Here is a 21,274-nt window from a genome sequence, read left to right as displayed (position 1 = left end):
GACTTTGCAAGACACATGAAAATGAGCAATCATGTATATGTCAAATGCAAATATGAATACTTACATAAGAAGAAAATATTCTGACTCACATATATGTACATTGCCGCCCTCTACTGGATACAATATGTCAGATCTGCACATTTCCATATCAGTCCTCTCTTATGGCCGAGGCAGTTGAGCTGTTTCTTTAAATCATTTGGTAGAGGCCTGCGTTTCTGCCTGATTCTAGTCCCATTACTGGATGTACTATACATGGTTAGTAGATGACAGTCATGGCTATAGTCCCAATCTTGCAAGCTCTTTGAGCATGAAACTTGTACAGTGGCAGGACTGAATTGTGAATATGTAGGAAGATCTTTAGCAGATTCATGTCAATTAGGGCTGTCAAGCAATTAAAAAAATGAATCGCGATTAATCATGCGATTAATCGCGCTGTTAAACAACAGAATACCATTTATTTAAATATTTTTGAATGTTTACTACATTTTCAAATATATTAATTTCAATTACAACACAGAATACAAAGTGTACAGTGCTCACTTTATATTTATTTATTACAAATATTTGCACAGTAAAACACAAAATTGTATTTTTCAGTTCACTTAATACAAGTACTGTAGTGCAATCTCTTTATCATGAAAGTTGAACTTACTAATGTAGAATTATGTACAAAAAAACTGCATTCAAAAATAAAACAATGTAAAATTTTAGAGTTTACAAGTCCACTATTTCTTGATCAGCCAATCACTCAGACAAACAAGGTTGGTTACAATTTTCAGGAGATAGTGCTGCCTACTTCATGTTTACAATGTCACCTGAAAGTGAGAACAGGCATTCACATGGCACTGTTGTAGCTGGCATTAAAAGATATTTACGTGCCAGATGTGCTAAAAATTCATATGACCCAACATGCTTCAACCACCATTCCAGAGGACATGCTTCCATGCTGATGATGGGTTCTGCCTGATAACGATCCAAAGCAGTGTGGACTGGCACATGTTCATTTTCATCATCTGAGTCAGATGCCACCAGCAGAAGGCTGATTTTCTTTTTTGGTGGTTTGGGTTCTGTAGTTTCTGCATCAGAGTGTTACTCTTTTAAGACTTCTAAAAGCATGCTTCACACCTCGTCCCTCTCAGATTTTGGAAGGCACTTCAGATTCTTAAACGTTGGATCGAATGCTGTAGCTATCTTTAGAAACCTCACATTGGAATCTTCTTTGCGTTTTGTCAAATCAAATCGTTATCAAGCGGAACCCATCATCAGTATGGAAGCATGTCCTCTAGAATAGTAGCCAAAGCATGAAGATGTATATGAATGTTTAGCATATCTTGCACATAAATACCTTGCAATGCCGGCTACAAAAGTGCAATGCGAATGCCTGCTCTCATTTTCAGGTGACACTGTAAATAAGAAGCAGAAAGCATTAACCTTGTTTGTCTGAGTGACTGCAGAATAAGGAGTAGGACTGAGTGGACTTGTAGGCTATAAAGTTTTACACCGTTTTGTTTCTGAATGCAGTTATATAACCAAAAAAAAATCTGCATTTGTAAGTTACACTTTCACAATAAAGAAATTTCACTTCAATACTTGTATGAGGTGAATTGCAAAATACTATTTCTTTTGTTTATTATTTTTACAGTGCATATATTTGTAATAAAAAATAATAATATACAGTGAGCACTGTGCACTTTGTATTCTGTGTTGTAATTGAAATCAATATTGAAAATGTAGAAAAACATCCAAAATATTTAAAAAATTTCAATTGGTATTCTATTGTTATAAGTGCAATTAATTTTTTAAATTGCGATTAATTTTTTTTGAGTTACTTGCGTGAGTTAACTACAATTAATTGACAGCCTTAGTCATAATGAATCTAGGATTCACATAGGCTATCCGTGAATTAATGAATCTGCTGTTTACTTCTCTCCTCAAGATCATTAATAAAAGGAACAAAACACCAACTAAACCTGAGTCTTTTTCTTCAGGCAGGATATCACACAGATCTATCATTTATTCTTCCCTCTCTGTGCTGTGAATGGTGATCATTGAAATAATTGCTCATACTTATTAGTGCATTTATTATTTGGTACCAGAAGAGTCCAAAATGAGTACATCTAATCAGCTGATGTCTGAATTAGAGAGAAGAATGTACCACCCCCCACTCCTACACCCACCCCGATCTAAATGTCCCTGAACTTTGGAAGAGATTCAGGATCTGAATCCAGATCCAGATCTGAAATTGTCACCTGACTTTAACTCTGCTATAAGTGGAACCAAAACCCTGGGAAAAACTTAGGAATGTTCAAAGTCTGTCCCTGAATTTTGTAGCATGAGCTCATCTTTACTTTGAAATTAGTTTCAGAGTTTCTAGAAGAAATAATCACAGAAAGTAATTATGCTATAGACTAGAAAAAAATTGAACCAATGGAGTCCACTCAGGAGATCAAGAAAACATTTGAAAAGAGAGTTTTGGAAGCTGATTTTATTGTCTCACCTCATAATGTAGTAATATTATCTACAATTCATCTTTTTCACAACGACAAGCCTTGTTAGGACACTGGCCATTGTCAGTGGGTTTGACCATCATCCAGGCAAACTTGCACAAATGTTCCTTATTGCAGTCTTTTTGCCAGTATATAACATTCCTGCGGTTTAGATTTGCTCCAGCGCAAGCATCATACCACCACCCTCCACCTGGAATGCCATTGTACTCTAGTTTGGCACAATTCTGAAAATAGTTATCATTGTCTCTGTCTTTTGTAGTGAACTTCTGATTATCATGGAGATATGCTTCTGTATCCTGGGTCAGGGCGTCAGCAGCATTGCCTTTGTATAGGCCAAGCCTGATCCTGTATTGAGACTCTTCATCTTCAATTTTGAATGGTTCATACTCTCCCCATTTGATTTCGGCATTTAGGTCTACGAGTTTGACCCTAAGTGTATATGGCCTTGACGTGTTAGTTAACTGATACACATATTCATTCCCTAACCAGTAGTTGTCATGAACTGAGCCAAATCCATACTTGTAGTCATGCCATATCCTATCAAAGTCCACAGTGCTATTGGCTGTAATGTGTTGAATTACCGTCCACCCGCCATCTTCCATATTACAGTAAGCAACAATAGGATCTTTCATTGGCTGAATGACATAAAGACCATCCTTGGCGCTTCCTTCAGAGTGCTGAAAAATCTCATAACAATCCCTTGCATATTCTGTAGGGGCGGGAAAGAAAAGTATGTTTAACATTTTACTCTGCTCAACTTGTAAACCTCTCAAAATTCTGTACTTTTAACCTCAGAATGAATGAATTATTGTCCTAACGGTATTTGACAAGGACATAGTATGGCCACATACTGACTTCAGTCCATACATGGGACACCCACTAAAATCAATGAAAGTCGTACAGCAGATGGTCAGGACAGAATGTTCCCGTAAGATCGTGAGGGAGATTTTCAAAGGCAAAAAAAGAAATTACTTGCCCAACTCCCATTGTCTTTCAATGACTGTATGGTACTTAGCTACCCTTTGGGTCTCTGAAAATCTCCCCTCTATAATATAATCATTACCCAAACTCTACAGCAGGAATGCAATCCTATTTTACTGATAGGAATACATGTAGAATTGGCAAAAAAGATAATTTATATTAAATTCTAATGATTATGTCCAGTGTTGGTTTATGAAGGGAATATTTGCACAACTTTCACAAATGCAGACGTATAGAAGAAAGTGGCAAACCTAGAAATTCACTTTAGAAACAGGTTTCAGAGTAGCAGCTGTGTTAGTCTGTATTTGCAAAAAGAAAAGAAGGACTTGTGGCACCTTAGAGACTAACAAATTTATTTGAGCATGCATCCGATGAAGTGAGCTGTAGCTCACGAAAGCTTATGCTCAAATAAATTTGAGCATGCCACAAGTACTTATGCCACAAGTACTCCTTTTCTTTACACTTTAGAAACAGATTATTTCATTTATAAATGGCTAGATCTTGACACTGATTTTGATTAATTGATTTTAGTTGGTGTTGTATTCATGGAACTACATCCGGGTGTGGCCATTTGTTCCCAGTATTTATAGATACAGATCAGAGGGGAGCTAACAAAATATTTAACATAGATAACAGGAAAATAGATGAAAAAACTATTTCTTTTCACTTCACTGTAAATATGAAAATCTATGGGCTGAAGCGGGACTTGTATGCTGCCAAGGGCTTAGGTGGGATAAAAGTGGCACATAAACTTTGGGCTGGCCCTCTGCAGAGCGATGAATTTCACCCTTTCTGAATAAGTTTTAAGTAAATCACTGATAAGGCTCTATTAAGGCAACAAAGGAACCTTTGGTGACACTCAGGCTGATTTCAAGCAGCTCTGAGACTAACCCACAATGTCTGGTTTTTGAGCTAAAAAGCATGCTTATACATCTCAGCAATTCCTCTTTTGTAGGGAAGGATAATATTTAGTATCTATTCCATTAATCAGAGACTCAGACATGAACTAAAATAGACAGTACTTCACAGATATACTATTATTCTCTGAACAGAGTTGAAAGGAACCCAGTTACATTAAATGCTATTTATATTATATTCAGTGAGATACTTTGACAATGTTTGTGAAAAATACCTACAGAGCACCAATAACAGACTACTACAGAACTGGGGTTTTCAGTCCTTAGTTGGTGCTTACTGTAGAGTTTTGACAGACTGATAGGAATTAGCGTGCGGTGTATTGAACTTAATTGGTTATTATGAAAAGGAGAACTCTGCTCCTGAGATAGTTCAGGTGAGCCATGTTTTCCAAAGACTTATCAAACACCAAACAGGAAAAATCTGCCTACAGCTAAATAGTCAAAGTGAGAGTTCAGAAAAGACCCCCCTTTGCCCAACTCTCTAGAACAAAACAAAAGGATGTCTTTGTGAACCCAAAATATGAGTACTTCACAAGGATGGCTTTTCCCAGAAAGCATTTCCTTTTTCCAACAAGGAGAATTTGGTTTCCGGTAAACTCTAGTTCCAGATTATCAAGAGTCCTCAACCTGCTGTTGCATAGTGTTCTGAGATGATGACATAATTCACAGCATCTGGGCCCCAGGTTTCTTTCCTTAAGTCCCTAACAGACCTTCCACTGACCAAACGTCTATGGTCTTTCCTTTCCTCGGGGAAAGATCAATTAATACACTGAAGCCTGTCAGAATTGAAACCATCAGCAGACCAGAGGGACACTAAAGAACTGAACACCAAGAAGGCGTTTGGAAGAAAACACATTCTGGGAAGAGATAGGGACTAAAATCCTTTGTAAGTAAAGTGGTTTTAGACTTTTAATGTATTTCAAGATCTGTGAATAAGAGGCATTATAGAAGTTCTAACTAGTAATATGAACATTTATTACTAAATACAGTCTTTGACCTTCAGATGCCTATCAATGTTTGTGAAGTACTCAAAGACTATGGTAGTGAGTGCCATAGAAAAAAAAGATAGTAAAGGCTATAAAGTAAAATAGTGCATACATCCCCGCCACTCCCTCTCTTGCTGAGTACCTTTCTCATTGTTGTTACTCAGTCTCTGGTAGCCTCCTGGAGGGAGAAGGTGGGCATTAGCAAGCACCACAGCTTCTTCAGCACTTGTCCACGCCGCACATTTAAAGAGTAACAGCAGAATAAATCCCACTGAACTTTTCAAATTCATCTTTCTTCTGAGTCGATCCCTCTGCAGAGATACACACTGAAAACATAACACAGACTGACATTTAAAATTAAATGATTTTTTACTTGCAGAAAAAAACTCTTGAAGGCAAAACCGAAACACCTGCTTTCAACAGAGCCAGTCTGTGCCAAAACAGGCTTTTCGCCTCTCACATTCCCTGCTCTCTCAGTGTGTCACATTGCATTTCTGACAGATCATTTTTATGATGTGTAGCACTGTGGCCCATCACTTAGAATACAACTCGTCTCGTTCCTTTACACCATATCATTCAATGCGACATAACACAATTTTGCGGGTGATAAAAACAGACAGAAAATAATGTAATGACAAAGTTTAAATTTAAAAGCATGTTTCACATTTATCAGATCTGATGCTTGGTATTCCCTGAACCTGATCTGTACTGGCACGAGGGGACAGGAGGAAGAGCTAGCACATACAAAACACCAGCTCCACTTGCTGTCTATGCATGAAGCAGTGTTAGATAGCATGGTGTACTAACTGCTGAGAATATTTTCAGGCACCAGAGCTCACTTAGCACATTTGGACTATAATATTTGTATAAACTTCCACCTGTGGCTGCAAGGGACATTTCAGGTAGGCTTAGGGTGACCAGACAGCAAGTATGAAAAACCGGGACAGAGTGTGGGGGGTAATAGGTGCCCATATAAGAAAAACAGTCCCCACAAATATCGGGACTGTCCCTAGAAGATCGGGACGTCTGGTCACCCTAGGCAGGCTGAGGTCAGGTGAAGAAAACCAACCTGTGGATTTGGGGCTTGAATAAACAAAGCAAAAAGGGCTCCCCTTCAACCAGGCTTTCCCTAAACAAAACCACAAGGTGTATCTTGCAGTCAGAATTCAATATGTTAAATAAAGACTTTTTCATAGTCACATTTTGCCCTCCTCCCTGGGTTATCTGACTCCTAGATTAGTAACTGTTACTGGCCTAGTCAAATCTAAGAGAAAACTCTGCATTATAAATTATTAAGAAAACAACTAAATAAAAGAGTACTCGGCAGACAGCTTACCTCTCGTTTCAAGTGAAACCTGGGAAAGAAATAGCTGAGCACAAATCAGTGAGCTAATTCTTTGGAACTGTACTTTGCCTGCTGCTGAAGTCCAGATGAACAGCTCAGCCCTATCTCAAAATTGGAAGGCCAGCAAAAGTGCATCTTCATGATTTCATTGTGTGTTCTTGGACTAGTGGACTTTACTCTGACACATTGCATTTGCAAGTAAGCACATCTGAACTAAAAACCTACAAAGTTCCATGAAGCTTAAAATGACACCATTAAAACTGAAACCTCTGTGACTATGGAGTGTACACAGTGCTGAGAACAGTGAACATTTAAGACCCAATGCAAAGCATTTAAGTTCATTCCTATTCAGCACAGCACATAAACACCTGCTTCATTTTAAGCAGATGCTTAAGTCTCACTGACGCCCATGATGAGTAAAGTGAATACTGAAAGTTAAGCATACACTTCGCTGTATCAGTAGTGTTCCGCATTTTTTTTTTTTTACAAATAAAAACTGAAAATCTGGGAATTTTTCAGTGGTTATTTTCCAAACATTAAAACTGGGATGAAATCAGATTAAAAAATAAAATAAAAAAAAAATGGGAAAATTGGGGGGAAAAGAAAAAACAAAAAAGTTAATAATATACATTTTAATACAGTATAACTGAAACTTTTTTTTATATACAAGATAGTTTTTCCAGAAATCCTGGTTTGCATACACCCACATAATTTTCTTCAAAGTATCCTTACTCATGTTGAGCTTCTTGCTATTTTGGAGAAAAGCAGTCCATTAATTGAACCCTATTTAACCAGCTCTGATGGTCAATTTAAAAAGTTCTACTCTGGGCCAGCCACACAGGGATCTAAGTTTGAGTCTCTCATCCCGTACCAGCAGTGGCTGGGAGTACTCTTGCACAATCTAACAACAGAAGGAGCAGTGTGGAGACATCTGGGAGAAACTTGGTGTAGTCTTCCTCACAGAGGACACACTGTCACAGGAAGGTCTTTGAAGGAGGGTGGACGAGTAAGGTACTCCTAAACATGAGGGAGTTTTAGAATCTGGTGCCTTAATGTTTGTGAGGTGCTCAGATCCTATGGAGATGAGCCCCTCAGAAAAAATGCATTTATGCATAAATAAATAAATGCTCTATGTTGCCAGTCTCTAACACAGAATCAACCAAAACTGTGTACCCAAATAACTTGGAACTTTAGGAAAGTTCTTATCTGGATCAGACTGTTGTGGCTCTGTCAAGGTTCCTCCCCCACTCTGAACTCATGAAAAACCTCCTAAGCTTATCTTTGCCAGCTTAGGTCAAAACTTCCCCAAGGTACAAAATATTCCACCCTTTGTCCTTGGATTGGCCGCTACCACCACCAAACAAATACTGGTTACTGGGGAAGAGCTGTTTGGACGCGTCTTTCCCCCCAAAATACTTCCCAAAACCTTGCACCCCACTTCCTGGACAAGGTTTGGTAAAAAGCCTCACCAATTTACCTAGGTGACTACAGACCCAGACCCTTGGATCTTAAGAACAAAGAACAATCCTCCCAACACTTGCACCCCCCCTTTCCTTGGAAATGTTGGATAAAAAGCCTCACCAATTTGCATAGGTGACCACAGACCCAAACCCTTGGATCTGAGAACAATGAAAAAGCATTCAGTTTTCTCACAAGAAGACTTTTAATAAAAATAGAAGTAAATAGAAATAAAGAAATCCCCCCTGTAAAATCAGGATGGTAGATATCTTACAGGGTAATTAGATTCAAAAACATAGAGAACCCCTCTAGGCAAAACCTTAAGTTACAAAAAAGATACACAGACAGAAATAGTTATTCTATTCAGCACAATTCTTTTCTCAGCCATTTAAAGAAATCATAATCTAACACATACCTAGCTAGATTACTTACTAAAAGTTCTAAGACTCCATTCCTGGTCTATCCCCGGCAGAAACCAGCATATAGACAGACACGCAGACCCTTTGTTTCTCTCCCTCCTCCCAGCTTTTGAAAGTATCTTGTCTCCTCATTGGTCATTTTGGTCAGGTGCCAGCGAGGTTACCTTTAGCTTCTTAACCCTTTACAGGTGAGAGGAGCTTTCCCCTGGCCAGGAGGGATTTCAAAGGGGTTTACCCTTCCCTTTATATTTATGATAGGCTCAAGCTCTCATTTATTAGAATCACTCCAGTTGGGTCAGCCTAATGGTTGGGGAGTAGTAATCCTACCTGACTACTGGAGTTCACGCCAAACTTGGAGTCTTGGGTGATGATCACTTGGAGGAGACTGCCAGTCGACCATTCTTAATGCAGAATACGTCCTGCAACTACAGCTAACTGAAAGACAGGACATAAGGATATGGAGAGAGTAGTGCTTTTATAGAACGAAAGGGTATGAATTTTTCACAGTCCAGTTTCTGCAAGCTTCATTTGGACTGGACATAACCCGGTGTTCAGGGGCTGGGATGACGACTCCCACAGAAGCCAGAAGAAGAAAATCTGCTTGGGAAGCGGCATTGTGTCGCATTGCACTGATAGCCTCAGATGGAAGATACTGTACAAATATAAAATGTTAATGCAATTCTAGTAATAGATTAACATTGCTTGTTCTCTACCAAACCAGGGCAAAGAATTTTTTGACACAATCCAACACATAGCTGTACTTTTGTTGCACTGGCGTTTGGGGCCACAGTGTATTACTGTAAAGAAGTTAAATGAAGTGTGCGTATGCACACAAACACACACAAAATCTAGCATTAGTTTAAGTTTCTGGTTAAAAAAAAGGATTCATAAGAATAAAGAAAGCAGGTAGTTACTTTCCCAGTTTACAGGAACATAGTTTACAGTAGAAACAGAGATCATTTCGTCTTCAATGGTGATGATGATAAACTGTTTTAATTTTCTCAGTAAAACACCCTATTATTGTAGTAATATACCTGTATTTACATAGGTTATTTGAACTCCTGACTTGGAACATGATAGAAATATTAGGCAGTAAAAGTATGCAGACACAAACTATAGGCAAGGTGTTAAATATACATAAAGAAGCAGGTAGTATGAACTCTAAAGGAAAAAACAGTGCTTAAATCATGCTAGCAATTCGTCTTTGAAACTATAATTGTTCCCTAACAAGAGTGCAACTGAGAAAAGACAAAGTTCAGGCAGGAAAAATGAATGATATATCTATTAACAATTTATTGCAAGACAATAGTAATAGAGCAAATAATGAGTTCTAATGGGTATATCTGGCCTATCATAAAATACTCAAACTAAGTAGGAAAGATAGGCTAATTTTGTAGAAAATCCATACTTTTTTCTAATAATACTGAGTTCAAAGGAGAAAGAGGCAGAGTTCCTCATTGTTTTTCTCTTTTGTTGTGTGTGCTACTAAACACAGACTCCAACGAGAGACTGCTGAATTAGAATTAATTTGCAAACTGGACACAATCAACTTAGGCTTGAATAAAAACTGGGAGTGGATGTGTCATTACACAAAGTAAAACTATTTCCCCACGTTTATTCCCCTCCCCCACTGTTCCTCACAGGTTCTTGTTAACTGCTGGAAATGGCCCACCTTGATTATCACCACAAAAGGTTTTTTTTCCTCTCCTGCTGGTAATAGCTCACCTTACCTGACCACTCTCCTTACAGCATGTATGGTAACACCCATTGTTTCATGTTCTCTGTGTATATAAAATCTCCCCACTGTATTTTCTACTGCATGCATCCAAAGAAGTGAGCTGTAGCTCATGAAAGCTTATGCTCAAATACATTTGTTAGTCTCTAAAGTGCCACAAGTACTCCTTTTCTTTCTACTAAAGAAGGTACTTCATGTATCCGGGGCTGGTGGTGGGGTGAGAGCAGAGTATGACCTTTGGTATCATGTACTGGTACTTAGGATAAAGTTTTGCATAAAGAGCTTTAAAACCTCTGTAGACATTTTATTCCATTTTTTAAAAGCAGAAAATCTAAATACTGAATTTTTTTATACTGTGTATTTTCAGTGAAATCTGGCTGATTCTGTATAATCCTGCTGTATTTTTCTTATTGTGCCTAGATTAATAGGGCTTTGGAGAAAGTAACTTCTATCACAACATAAACTTCAGAGGCTAATAAGCACAGAAATCTGGCCAGTCCCATTCAGGCCAGATGACCTCTTACCAGTAGGAAGGTGCCTGGTGATAAAAATAATTAGCTGATGCAATGAAAGAGTTGAAAGTGCTAGTAATACATATACTTTTTGCCAGCACTAAGTGTCTCAACAATATGTTTGTCAGAGTAAGTCAAATGAGGCCCTTGTAATCTGTGTAAAGTGCAGAGCAAATCTAAGTGGAAAAGAAAGCCATGTACATACACATTATGAGCATGCAAACAGTAGGAAAAATTAAAAATATTAATTAATTGAGTAGAAGCTTCTGCAGTAGAATCTCAGTGCTATCATAGAACTACAGTATGAAGTTTCCAAAGGGGCCTAAGGGAATTACATATCTAATTCCCACAGACTTTCAATGGGATTTGGGTGCCTAACTCCACTTGGCCCCTTTAAAAATCTCAACCATGGATATTACATTTAGGAAAGGATCTTTTGGTAATTTTTAGCCCAATATAATACATCTAGTAAGGAACCTGGATTCCTCTGTGTGTGTGGCCAACCCTTCTCTAAGCACCTTTGGTAAATAAGATAACCTTTGCAGCTCACTAGGCAGTATTCCTCTGTCTGTAATGTTCCACCTGATGGAGCACAGCAGTCAACCGTCCACTCTCTTGTAGTCTTAAGGGGCTGTGGAAAGGGGCTTGTCTACTCACTGTACCAGGCATTAGGAGTCCCAACCCTGTTCCCCAGCTTCCGTAAGGAATATCTGCTCCCTTATTCCACTTCCAGTTCTGGTTTACCTGGGAACTGGCCTCACCACTGATTGAGTATCTGCACTGGACACCTCCCAAGTTGCAACTACTTGAACTTTTCTTCCTAATCTACCCCACCATCTTCCTCGGCTGCTGTGAAGGCAAAAAAAACCCAACAACAACAACAACCACCAAAAAACCCCCAAAACAAAACCAAAAACTCTACCTCATGCCAGCCAATCTGGCAGTGAGGGGGAAATTCCTTCCTAGTACCTAAAAGGTGACTCTCACAATAGCCACAGCAGACCCCAAATCCAGTCCTACTCTAATCCTATGGGTGGGACCTGATCTGGGCACGTAATAGTGCCTGACCCAGGGGGAAAGGGCTTATTTGACCTGTGTGTGTGTGCAGGAGCCAATGGGCTTGCACTTCACCCCTCAAACCAGCCAATCAACTAGGAAGCCCACACTCTCACTCCTGTCCCCCATCCCACACCCACAAGGAATCAGAGCTCCCATGAGGTGTGTGTGTGTGGCTTGGGGGGAAGACCTTGAAAGCCACAGAGCCCTCTTTCCCCTTCTAGCCCAGAGACCCTCCTCAGGCTGCAGGGGGTATATGTATTCTAATATCTAGGTGAAGTGTGTGCCTTTAAACATTCTCCCATTACTTGTTTTCATAGTAGCATTCAATGTAAAAAATTCACCCACCTTTCATATTGTTGCTCTTCTGATACCTGTAGTCACCTATCTTCGCTACACTCATCTTTAAAGTTTCAGTTCAAAGTGCAGCTGTGATAAAAAAAAAAGGGACACTTGAAATGTATTCCTTTCGTGTATCTTTCAGTGTTTTTTGTGTCCCTTCTGTGTATCCTTCAGTGTTACCCGGGCCTACCTGCGTGGCAAAGTAAGTTTTTATTAATTTTTACTGTTAGCTGTGCACAGGCAACAGATTTAAGAGGGATGAGCTGAGCTGGAGTCTATTTTGAGCATCTACAACAGAATTACGTATCTTCCAACCGCATGGAAAAATTCTGTCACTGCAGCTTCACAATCGTATTGAAAACAAAGGACTGTGCAAGTGTCACTCGGCATAATTTGAAGAGAAAGGTGTTATAAGAGTTTAAAGGTGGGCAGAATTTGGCCTGCAGAATCAGTAATACTGATGACAAAATAGGACTTTGGATCCCAGATTGATTTTGCAGCATTGGAAGGTAACCGCCTCCTCTTTTTTACCTGGAAACTCAGCAGACCTGTGATGGAGTCACAAGGACAGAACAAACACATTTATTTCTCACATGCATTTCTCTTGGCTTCAACAATGTAAAAAGGCTTGCAAGTTTTTCATTAGTTAAGGGCATTTCTAAATGGTCACCTTCAGATTAGCATGCGCTAGCATGAAGATGAAGGGATGGTTGCAAACACTGGGCTAAACTGTGCCATGTAAGCAGAGCCTTGCACTGAGGTACAATCTTTTTCTCAGTGACAGGTGCAGAGACGGTGAGGTTGTCTCAACCTTTTGGGATGATATAACAATACCTAGCTCTTATACAGTGCTTTGCACCAGCAGATCTTAAAATGCTTTCCAAAAGGTGGTGAGTCCTGTTATCCCCTTTTACAGATGGGAAAACTGAGGCACCAGGAGGGAAGCAATTTGCCCAAGATTACCCAGTAGCCATGCTGGAAATTGAATCCAGATCTCCTGAGTCCTCGTCCAGTGTCCTACCCACAGTTCACTTACCCTCACCCCATACAAAAGGGGAAGCATGGCCACTGCCTCTTCCTTGCCCCATCTGGGTGATTTGCACCACCAGGCACACAGAGAGGAACAGTGCATGTGCTTTCCCAGGTGCAGGAACTATGACTGTGACAAAGCCATGCATGGGACTTGCAGCAGGTGGGTAGGCTCCATGTATTGCTCTCCCCGCTTGCCCACACATACTTGCACAATGGCCAGACACAGTGTACCCAACTGTCAGTGAATATTGTTTGTTAAAATAAAACTAGTTCCTGCAGGAATTAATTTTTTCTTTAATCATGAGAATACTTTTATTGTTCTAAGGTTTTTTAATTCCCCAAATTTGAGCCAAATCTGACTTGTCAGTGACCCTTTACCTTCTTTCAGTATTCCTTAAGTCCTTATATCATCTTGGTGGCCTCAGTCTGAATTTTCTCTCCTTTAACTATCCTATTAGGGTGAAGAGCAGCCTCAAGAATGAAATTTTCTCCTAAGTATATAATTTTTGAATAACTTAAAAAAAACATTAAACCTCCTCTCACATTAGTCTGCCTGAAGCTCAAACACACTTTGTTCTTTCTGTATTTACTATGCTCCCTACACCTGTCAGTTATGGATTTAATCATTTCCCGATCCATGGTCTCCTTCACTTCATTCACAAGTACACTTAACAGTGCTAGTCGTGGTACAAGCCCTTTTGGGACCACCTTGATACATGAGACTGGAAGGAGAGAGGCAACATCATTGATGTTTTATTGCTATCCATCTTCAGGCAGGGTTTTTTTTTTACCTGTTAGAATCACAAAATACTTGGGTACATTGCTGAGGATGATGAATATCACACCACACGTTAAGGAATCTCATTCAGCATTCCAAAATCCTTTGCATGGTAGGCTTCAAAGTATTCACAGCAATAAGATAAAGGTCAGGTAAGACATCCACTCGCTCGCTGAAATCTCTTTTTTAGTACCTTAAAAATGCTGATACCGCCTTTAATTTCTAGCGAAAACACTGAGTTCAGTTCTTTACCATCAAGTCACAAGCAACTCTAGCACAATTTCAGCCTGTATTTAGTTCATTTTAGTGCAATTTAGTTCATTTAAACTCAAGGCTCCTACCTGACTGTGCACCAGATTCAATAACAAACAAAACCAAAAACTCAAAAGAACACTTTCCTGGCTTGCACACAGAGGCCCATCCAAGACTATGCATTAACCCAAAAATATATCGATTGGTGGCTCATGTAGTATGGAATGGAAGCCAGACAGAGGGTTTTACTGAATCAGGTCCTGATGTAATTTTAGGCTCAAGGCATAGCAAGTGTGTGTGTAGAGTGACATTATTTATTAACCTTCTGAAAAAAAAATCAGACCTCAGAGACGAATAAAATACACCGAAGTTATATATACACACATATTCTTAAAAGTGGTGGATGCATATTTTATAAATGATTCATACACTATATATAATTTGTAGAAGATAATTAAGAAGACATAATCAACTTGAAATCCAGTCCACTAAGACAAAATGAACTAAAAGCAGTCTTGGGTATTACGTATGGCCCAGACATCCTCAGTCTATTTGTGTGGTTTTACAATCACATTTGCTGTTTTTTCAAACGCTTTTCTCAGACTTTTCTCAGCAAATCACATTTGCTGTTTAAAAAATCCCACAAAAACAGAAGAGGAAACTGACTGTACAAGGGAATCAGGACCTTTCATAGTTGGTTTCACTGTCACATGCATAAACAAAAGAATTTTCTCAATATTTCAGTTACAGTAACTGAAGGTGTTACTTCTGATAACAATTGTTAAAAAACAAGTTACAGTTTTGTCTGAAAATTATTTAAGTTGACAGTGTCCCAGGAACAAAGGCAGGATGCAAGCACACAAAAAACACCACAAAAAGCGGCAGCTGCGAGTGATCCAGTCTTTAAAAACTAGGGCTGTCAAGCAATTAAAAAAATTAATCGCGATTAATCGCACTGTTAATAATAGGATACTATTTATTTAAATATTTGTGGATGTTTTCTACATTTTCAAATATATTGATTTCAATTACAACACAGATACAAAGTGTACAGTGCTCACTTTATATTTATTTTTGATCACAAGTAATTGCACTGTAAAAAAAATACTATTTTTCAATTCACCTATTTCAAGTACTGTAGTGCAATCTCTATCATGAAAGATGAACTTACAAATGTAGAATTATGTACCAAAAAACCTGCATTCAAAAATAAAACAATGTAATATTTTAGAGCCTGCAAGTCCACTCAGTCCTATTTCTTGTTCAGCCAATTGCTCAGACCAGGGGTTCTCAACTTCCTTGAACCATGACCCCCTTCTGACACAAAAAATTACTATGTGACCTAGGCAGGGGTAGTGGGGGAGGAGGCCCAGCTCAAACCCTGCAGCCCCAGGCTAAGGCACTCAGGCTTTGGCTTCAGGCCTGAGTCCCAGTGAATCTAATACTGGCCCTGGTGACCCCATTAAAGTGGGGTCACAACCCACTTTGGGGTCCCAACTCAGTTTGAGAACTGCTGGCTCAGACAAACAAGTTTGTTTACATTTTCAGGAGATAATGCTGCCTGCTTCTTGTTTATAATGTCACCTGAAAGTGAGAACAGGTGTTCACATGGCACTGTTGTAGCCGCAGTCGCAAGATATTTATGTGCCAGATGCGCTAGAGATTCATATGTCCCTTCATCCTTCAACCACCATTCCAGGGGACGTGCGTTCATGCTGACGACAGGTTCTGCTCAATAACAATCCAAAGCAGCGTGGACAGACGCATGTTCATTTTCACTATCTGAGTCAAATGCCACCAGCAGAGAAGGTTGATTTTCTTTTCTGGTGGTTTGGGTTCTGTAATTTCCGCATCGGAGTGTTGTTCTTTTAAGACTTCTGAAAGCATGCTCCACACCTCGTCCCTCTCAGATTTTGGAAAGCACTTCAGATTCTTAAACCTTGGATCGAGTGCTGTAGCTATCTTTAGAAATCTCACATTGGTACCTTCTTTGCGTTTTGTTAAATCTGCAGCGAAAATGTTCTTAAAATGAATATGTGCTGGATCATCATCCGAGACTGCTATAACATGAAATACATGGCAGAATGTGGGTAAAACAGGGCAGGGGACATACAATTCTCCTCCAAGGAGTGCAGTCACAATTTAATTAAAGCATTTTTTTTAAATGAGCATCATCAGCATGGTAGCATGTCCTCTGGAATGGTGGCTGAAGCATGAAGGGACATAAGAATGTTTAGCTTATCTGGCATGTAAATACCTTGCAAAATGCCATGCAAATGCCTGTTCTCGCTTTCTGGTGACATTGTAAAAAAGAAGAGGGGAGCATTACATACTATAGATGTAAACAAACTTGTTTGTCTTAGGGATTGGCTGAACAAGAAGTAGGTCTTCTAATTTCAGTTACAACACAGAATACAATATATATGAAAATGTAGAAAAACATCCAAAATATTTATGTCTTGCCTGACCTTTATCTTATTGCTATGGATACTTTGAAGCCTAACATGCATTTCAATTGGTATTCTATTGTTTAACAGTGCGATTAAAACTGCGATTAATCACGATTAATTTTTTAATTTGTGATTAATTTATTTTAGTTGACGTGAGTTAACTGCAATTAATCAGCAGCCCTATTAAAAACATATTTCAGCTTCTGCAAATTCACTGCTTATTTATCTTTCTCCCCACTCTTGGAAAACCACTTCTAAATTAAGCATACTCCAGCAACAATTTACGCATTAAATTTTTTACACACATTTAAGAAACCCCCCATTTTCCTTCTTAAAAGGTCCAACTCAACATGAAATAATTGGATATTGAGGTCACTGTAGCTTTTAGGAGCAGTCTGCTACATGTAATCCTTATGCAATCACAGGCCCAGTAGCCACTGAGGCTGAGATTTTCAAAGCATCTTCCTTCAGTTAATGGAGGATGTTTGTTTAAATTGGCTAGATTGCTTTAGAAATCTCAGCCTGTGACTATGTAAAGGGCTGATTTACTTAATGTTCATACAGTACTTGGAATCTGTAAAGTGCTATATAAATGTTTAATATAAAAGTCTGATTTTATATATGTTTTTTTTTTGAGAACTTCATATTCATTAATGAATTTATCCTCACAATACTCCTGTGAGATAAGGGAAAAATTATCAATATTTTACAGGTGTGGATTTGAAACACTGAAATATTAAGTGGCTGGCCTAAAGACATAGAAAGTTTGAAGCAATGTCAAGAACCCTTCCCTCTTGAATATCAGTCCTCTTCTCACCTCAGTCTGAATCTCCACCCGCCCTTTCTCTAATAAAATTAGTAATTAATCTTCAGAACACCCTTTGGAGGTAGGTATGCATTATCATCCACATTTTACAGATTAGGTAGGAGACAATTACAAATTGTTTAACAAACAACAAATGTAAAACTCAGTTTTGAAAATAAAATTTCTGCCCATATCTACATAACAGAAAGATCACCGGTGACATCTTTGGCAAAATTATTTTATAAGTGCCTAAATCACCCATCACAGTAATATCCAGATCTTCTTACATGTGTGTCCAGTAGATGGAATGAGCTCTAACAGCAGCATAGCTCTCCCTTCTCTCCTTCCATCCAAGTTCTCAAAAAGGGTCGTTCAGAACATGCCTAAATGAGATGGTGGAATTTTTCTGAAGCGGGTAAGAATAATCTTCAGTAGAAACGTGTACCATATCCACTGACTCTCCACTCCTACAGTCCTGTTGCTGCCAGGTGGTGACCCTGTTTTCTGTTAGTGCAAGTATCCTCGTTGAAGGCAGCTATTATTCTGAGGTATAGAGTGAGAAACAGTCCCTGAGATGGCAGTGTCACAGCCTATTCAAGGATATGTATAGGACCCCAAACTGGACAAACAATAGACAATAACTACAGATCGCACATTATACTAGCAGTAACTGAGCAGGGGAAAGGCATTCTTGGTGGAGGTTCTATGGCTATGAAATGAACTTCTGTCAGATCACCTTTATGGCCAGCTCCAAGTAAAACACGAGGTAACAGACACTGTGGCTAGAACCTCATCTGCAGTAAACAATGCCATACCCAGATCAACTGCAGACTGGGGAAAAAAAAACACCCCAAAAAAACCACATTTGCTATTTCCGTGTTCTGGACTAGTTTAGCAGCACCCCAAAGATGGCTCTGCATACCACTGTCAGAACTGGGGACAGATGCCCTCACTTACGGGGAGGAGGAAACCATGCCAAATAACATTGTTTTTTATATTGAGCCTGAAACAGCCTTCAATAGAAAACTGCAACTAACAGGAGTCTCACCAAATGGAGACAGGTGCCTCTGTCTCTGAGAAGGTGAAAAGTATAGAATCCATATTCCGCTTCCAAAGTTTCACTGGAATCCTGCCACTATATTTGCTACCCAGTGCCTTAGTTTTCACAACATAAGACTTCACTTCCCCCTCAAGGACTAAATTCCTTCCTTTCACACGACATCAAGCCCTCCAGACATTATGACAGGAGATAATCTGGAAAATTTCTATTTACTCAGTCACTACAGAAGGGTTGTCTACAAATATCAATTACTGTACTAAGCGTAATTAAACCAACAGTTAATGCAATATATTATGCTGTCGGAGGAAAGGCTAAGCCTATCAAACCACAGTTTGTACATCTAGGGAGAAATACCAGAGCTAATTCCCCTCTTCTCCACTTTCAGAGGTTTGTTACCCCAATAGTGAAGACAAGTCCTCAGTGTAAGTCGACTTAAGTTACGCTACTCCAGCTACGTGAATAACATTGCTAGAGTCAACGTAGCTTAGGTTGACTTACCCCAGTGACTTCACTGGGCTGTGTCAGCATGAGATGTTCTCTGGTCGACTTACCTTACTCTTCTCGGGGCGCTGGAGTATCTGAGTTGACCGGAGAGACAGAGAGAGAGCGCTCTGTCGTTGATTTAGCAGGTCTTCACTAGACTCGCTAAATCGACACCTGCTGCATTGATTGTAGCAGCATTGACCCTGATAGTGAAGACAAGCCCTTAGAAGGCAAACTCTATGGCATTTTAATGAGTCCTTCAGAAACTTGCTGTTGAAACAGGTGACCTGATATATTCCAGCTTGGCTCTTATATAAGCAAGATTATTTTGGGAAGCAGATAATGCCTCACTTTAGGAATTAGTAGAGACAGACCATTCCTCACATCTCAAAAAAAAAAAGTACTCATCAATATACTACCCACAATTTACTTTTGAAAGGCTGAAAGCTTCTTTATACTTGTCAGAAAGATCCAGCTGCTTACTTCCTGTCTCACACCTTGTGTTAACTCAATCATGTAGATCAAAATATACAGATTGAACAAGAATTAGTTTCTAGCTTTTATGTTTCCTAGCTATAAAGGTCTACCATAATAAGATAACTGATGTTTTCCCTTTATGCTGCCTTGTGGCTGCTTAAGTTTCAAGTTTATTAAAATCTAACTTTAATGTGTGTGTGGTCAGATGGAAAGAGTGAACTTAATGTTTAATCAGCCCTCTTATTCCAAGGACAGTTGGAAAGAGTGAGTTTCAGCTATATATTACTTTAAGCCTCAGTTTGGCTATGTTATAGCACCCATCAAGGTCTCGTTATAAAACATTTATTGGTCTAGCAGTTTGGAAAATGGCTATTAAATCTCAGAAGAGAGATGAATATCAGGATTAATTTTTACTTCAGTTGTATAGTAGTCAAATTTTAAATAATTGTTTTAGATATCAGACAACCATATCCATTGTATATGGGTCCTACTGCTTATGGCATTAGCAGGCAATGAGAAAAAAAATGAACTATAAAAGCAAAAAAAATAAGCAACTGAAACGGATATTTTAAGAATAGCTACATTGTTGAGCTCTTTCATTACATTAAAATATTTGGGACATGACCTAAGTCCCTGAAAATGTTTGCTTCACTCTGAAACAATTATTCCTTATAAAGCTTAAAAATGGTTTACAGATAGAGCCAAAGTAACCAGGTGTTCCTATAATTTTAATTCTACAGAATGTTCATAGAGTGGAGAACAGTCAACTGTGTACTGCATCTGAATTTAAATCACTTTTAACCTGAATTTAAATCACCTGAATTTAAATCACCTTTAATTTAAATCACCTTGCTTAACACCGAGCAGCTTGAGAAGATTCTCTTCTTTCATTTATATCAAATGAATGAGTGATTCTAGAAAAGACTAACAAGTCAGGACGAAAAAGAGTAGTGTTGCCAATAAACGACCACATGCAGTTCCATTTACCTTGTAATGCAATCAAGTTCTATTATGGAGTTTGTTATAAACAGTTTTAAAAGTTGATATAAGTGGGAGTCAACCTAGCTACTTGTAAAATTATTTGCCCTGTGTTTGGCTTCAAGTCTGACTCCTAGACAGACTAGTAGCAAATACAGTCAGAGAACTGGAAAGAATCAAGTATGTTTCAGAGACTAGGCTTGTAGTGTGGTTAGTGTAAGCGAAAGGACCTGAGCTGCATTCCTCTTACTGTGTGGTTATTGGAGATCCATAAGTAACTTGATGGAGGTCATGAGCAGTTTTGGAAAAGGGTGCTTGCCTGCTCTTGTGCTGGAGTTTTGTGGCAGCTGCTAGATAAGTAAAATGAAACGGAAAAACCCATGAACTACTATTCCACTCAAACGAACCTTATTAAATAGGATTTTGGCAGCCAGCAAATGTACATACAAAATAAAGTAACTCAAATACATAGTATATTCAGTTCAAATACTTCTAGCTGGCAGAGCCAGTTCTTTCCTCAGTAAACTCAAATGACTCAATTTCATCAAAGGGAGAAACTTTATGCACTTGAGAAGTGGATAGAAGAGAAGGATAGAAAAACACTAAGCTCATTTTTAAAAATAGAACTCTTTCTTTGAAACCAAAAGTTGTTGTTACATATAGTGAGATTTTGTCTAGGGATTAAAACTTATTCATTAATG

The 21,274-nt window shown here is 38.8% G+C and overlaps 1 protein-coding gene across 1 annotated transcript; it reads right to left on the bottom strand.

Moving 5' to 3' along the window:
* Window positions 1–2,518: 2,518 nt before the first annotated feature.
* LOC144266557 (fibrinogen-like protein 1) lies at window positions 2,519–5,681 on the bottom strand. The gene is made up of 2 exons (XM_077819989.1): window positions 5,534–5,681; window positions 2,519–3,216 (listed from the first exon to the last, which is right to left on the bottom strand). The coding sequence occupies exons 1-2, from the start codon at window positions 5,679–5,681 to the stop codon at window positions 2,519–2,521; spliced, it is 846 nt and encodes a 281-aa protein (XP_077676115.1).
* Window positions 5,682–21,274: the final 15,593 nt, after the last annotated feature.

The sequence above is a fragment of the Eretmochelys imbricata genome, chromosome 6 (genome assembly GCF_965152235.1).
Source record: "Eretmochelys imbricata isolate rEreImb1 chromosome 6, rEreImb1.hap1, whole genome shotgun sequence".
Taxonomy (NCBI): domain Eukaryota; kingdom Metazoa; phylum Chordata; order Testudines; family Cheloniidae; genus Eretmochelys; species Eretmochelys imbricata.
The sequence above is the reverse complement of the archived record's forward strand: the minus strand, read 5'-3'. Positions and strand labels throughout refer to the sequence as shown.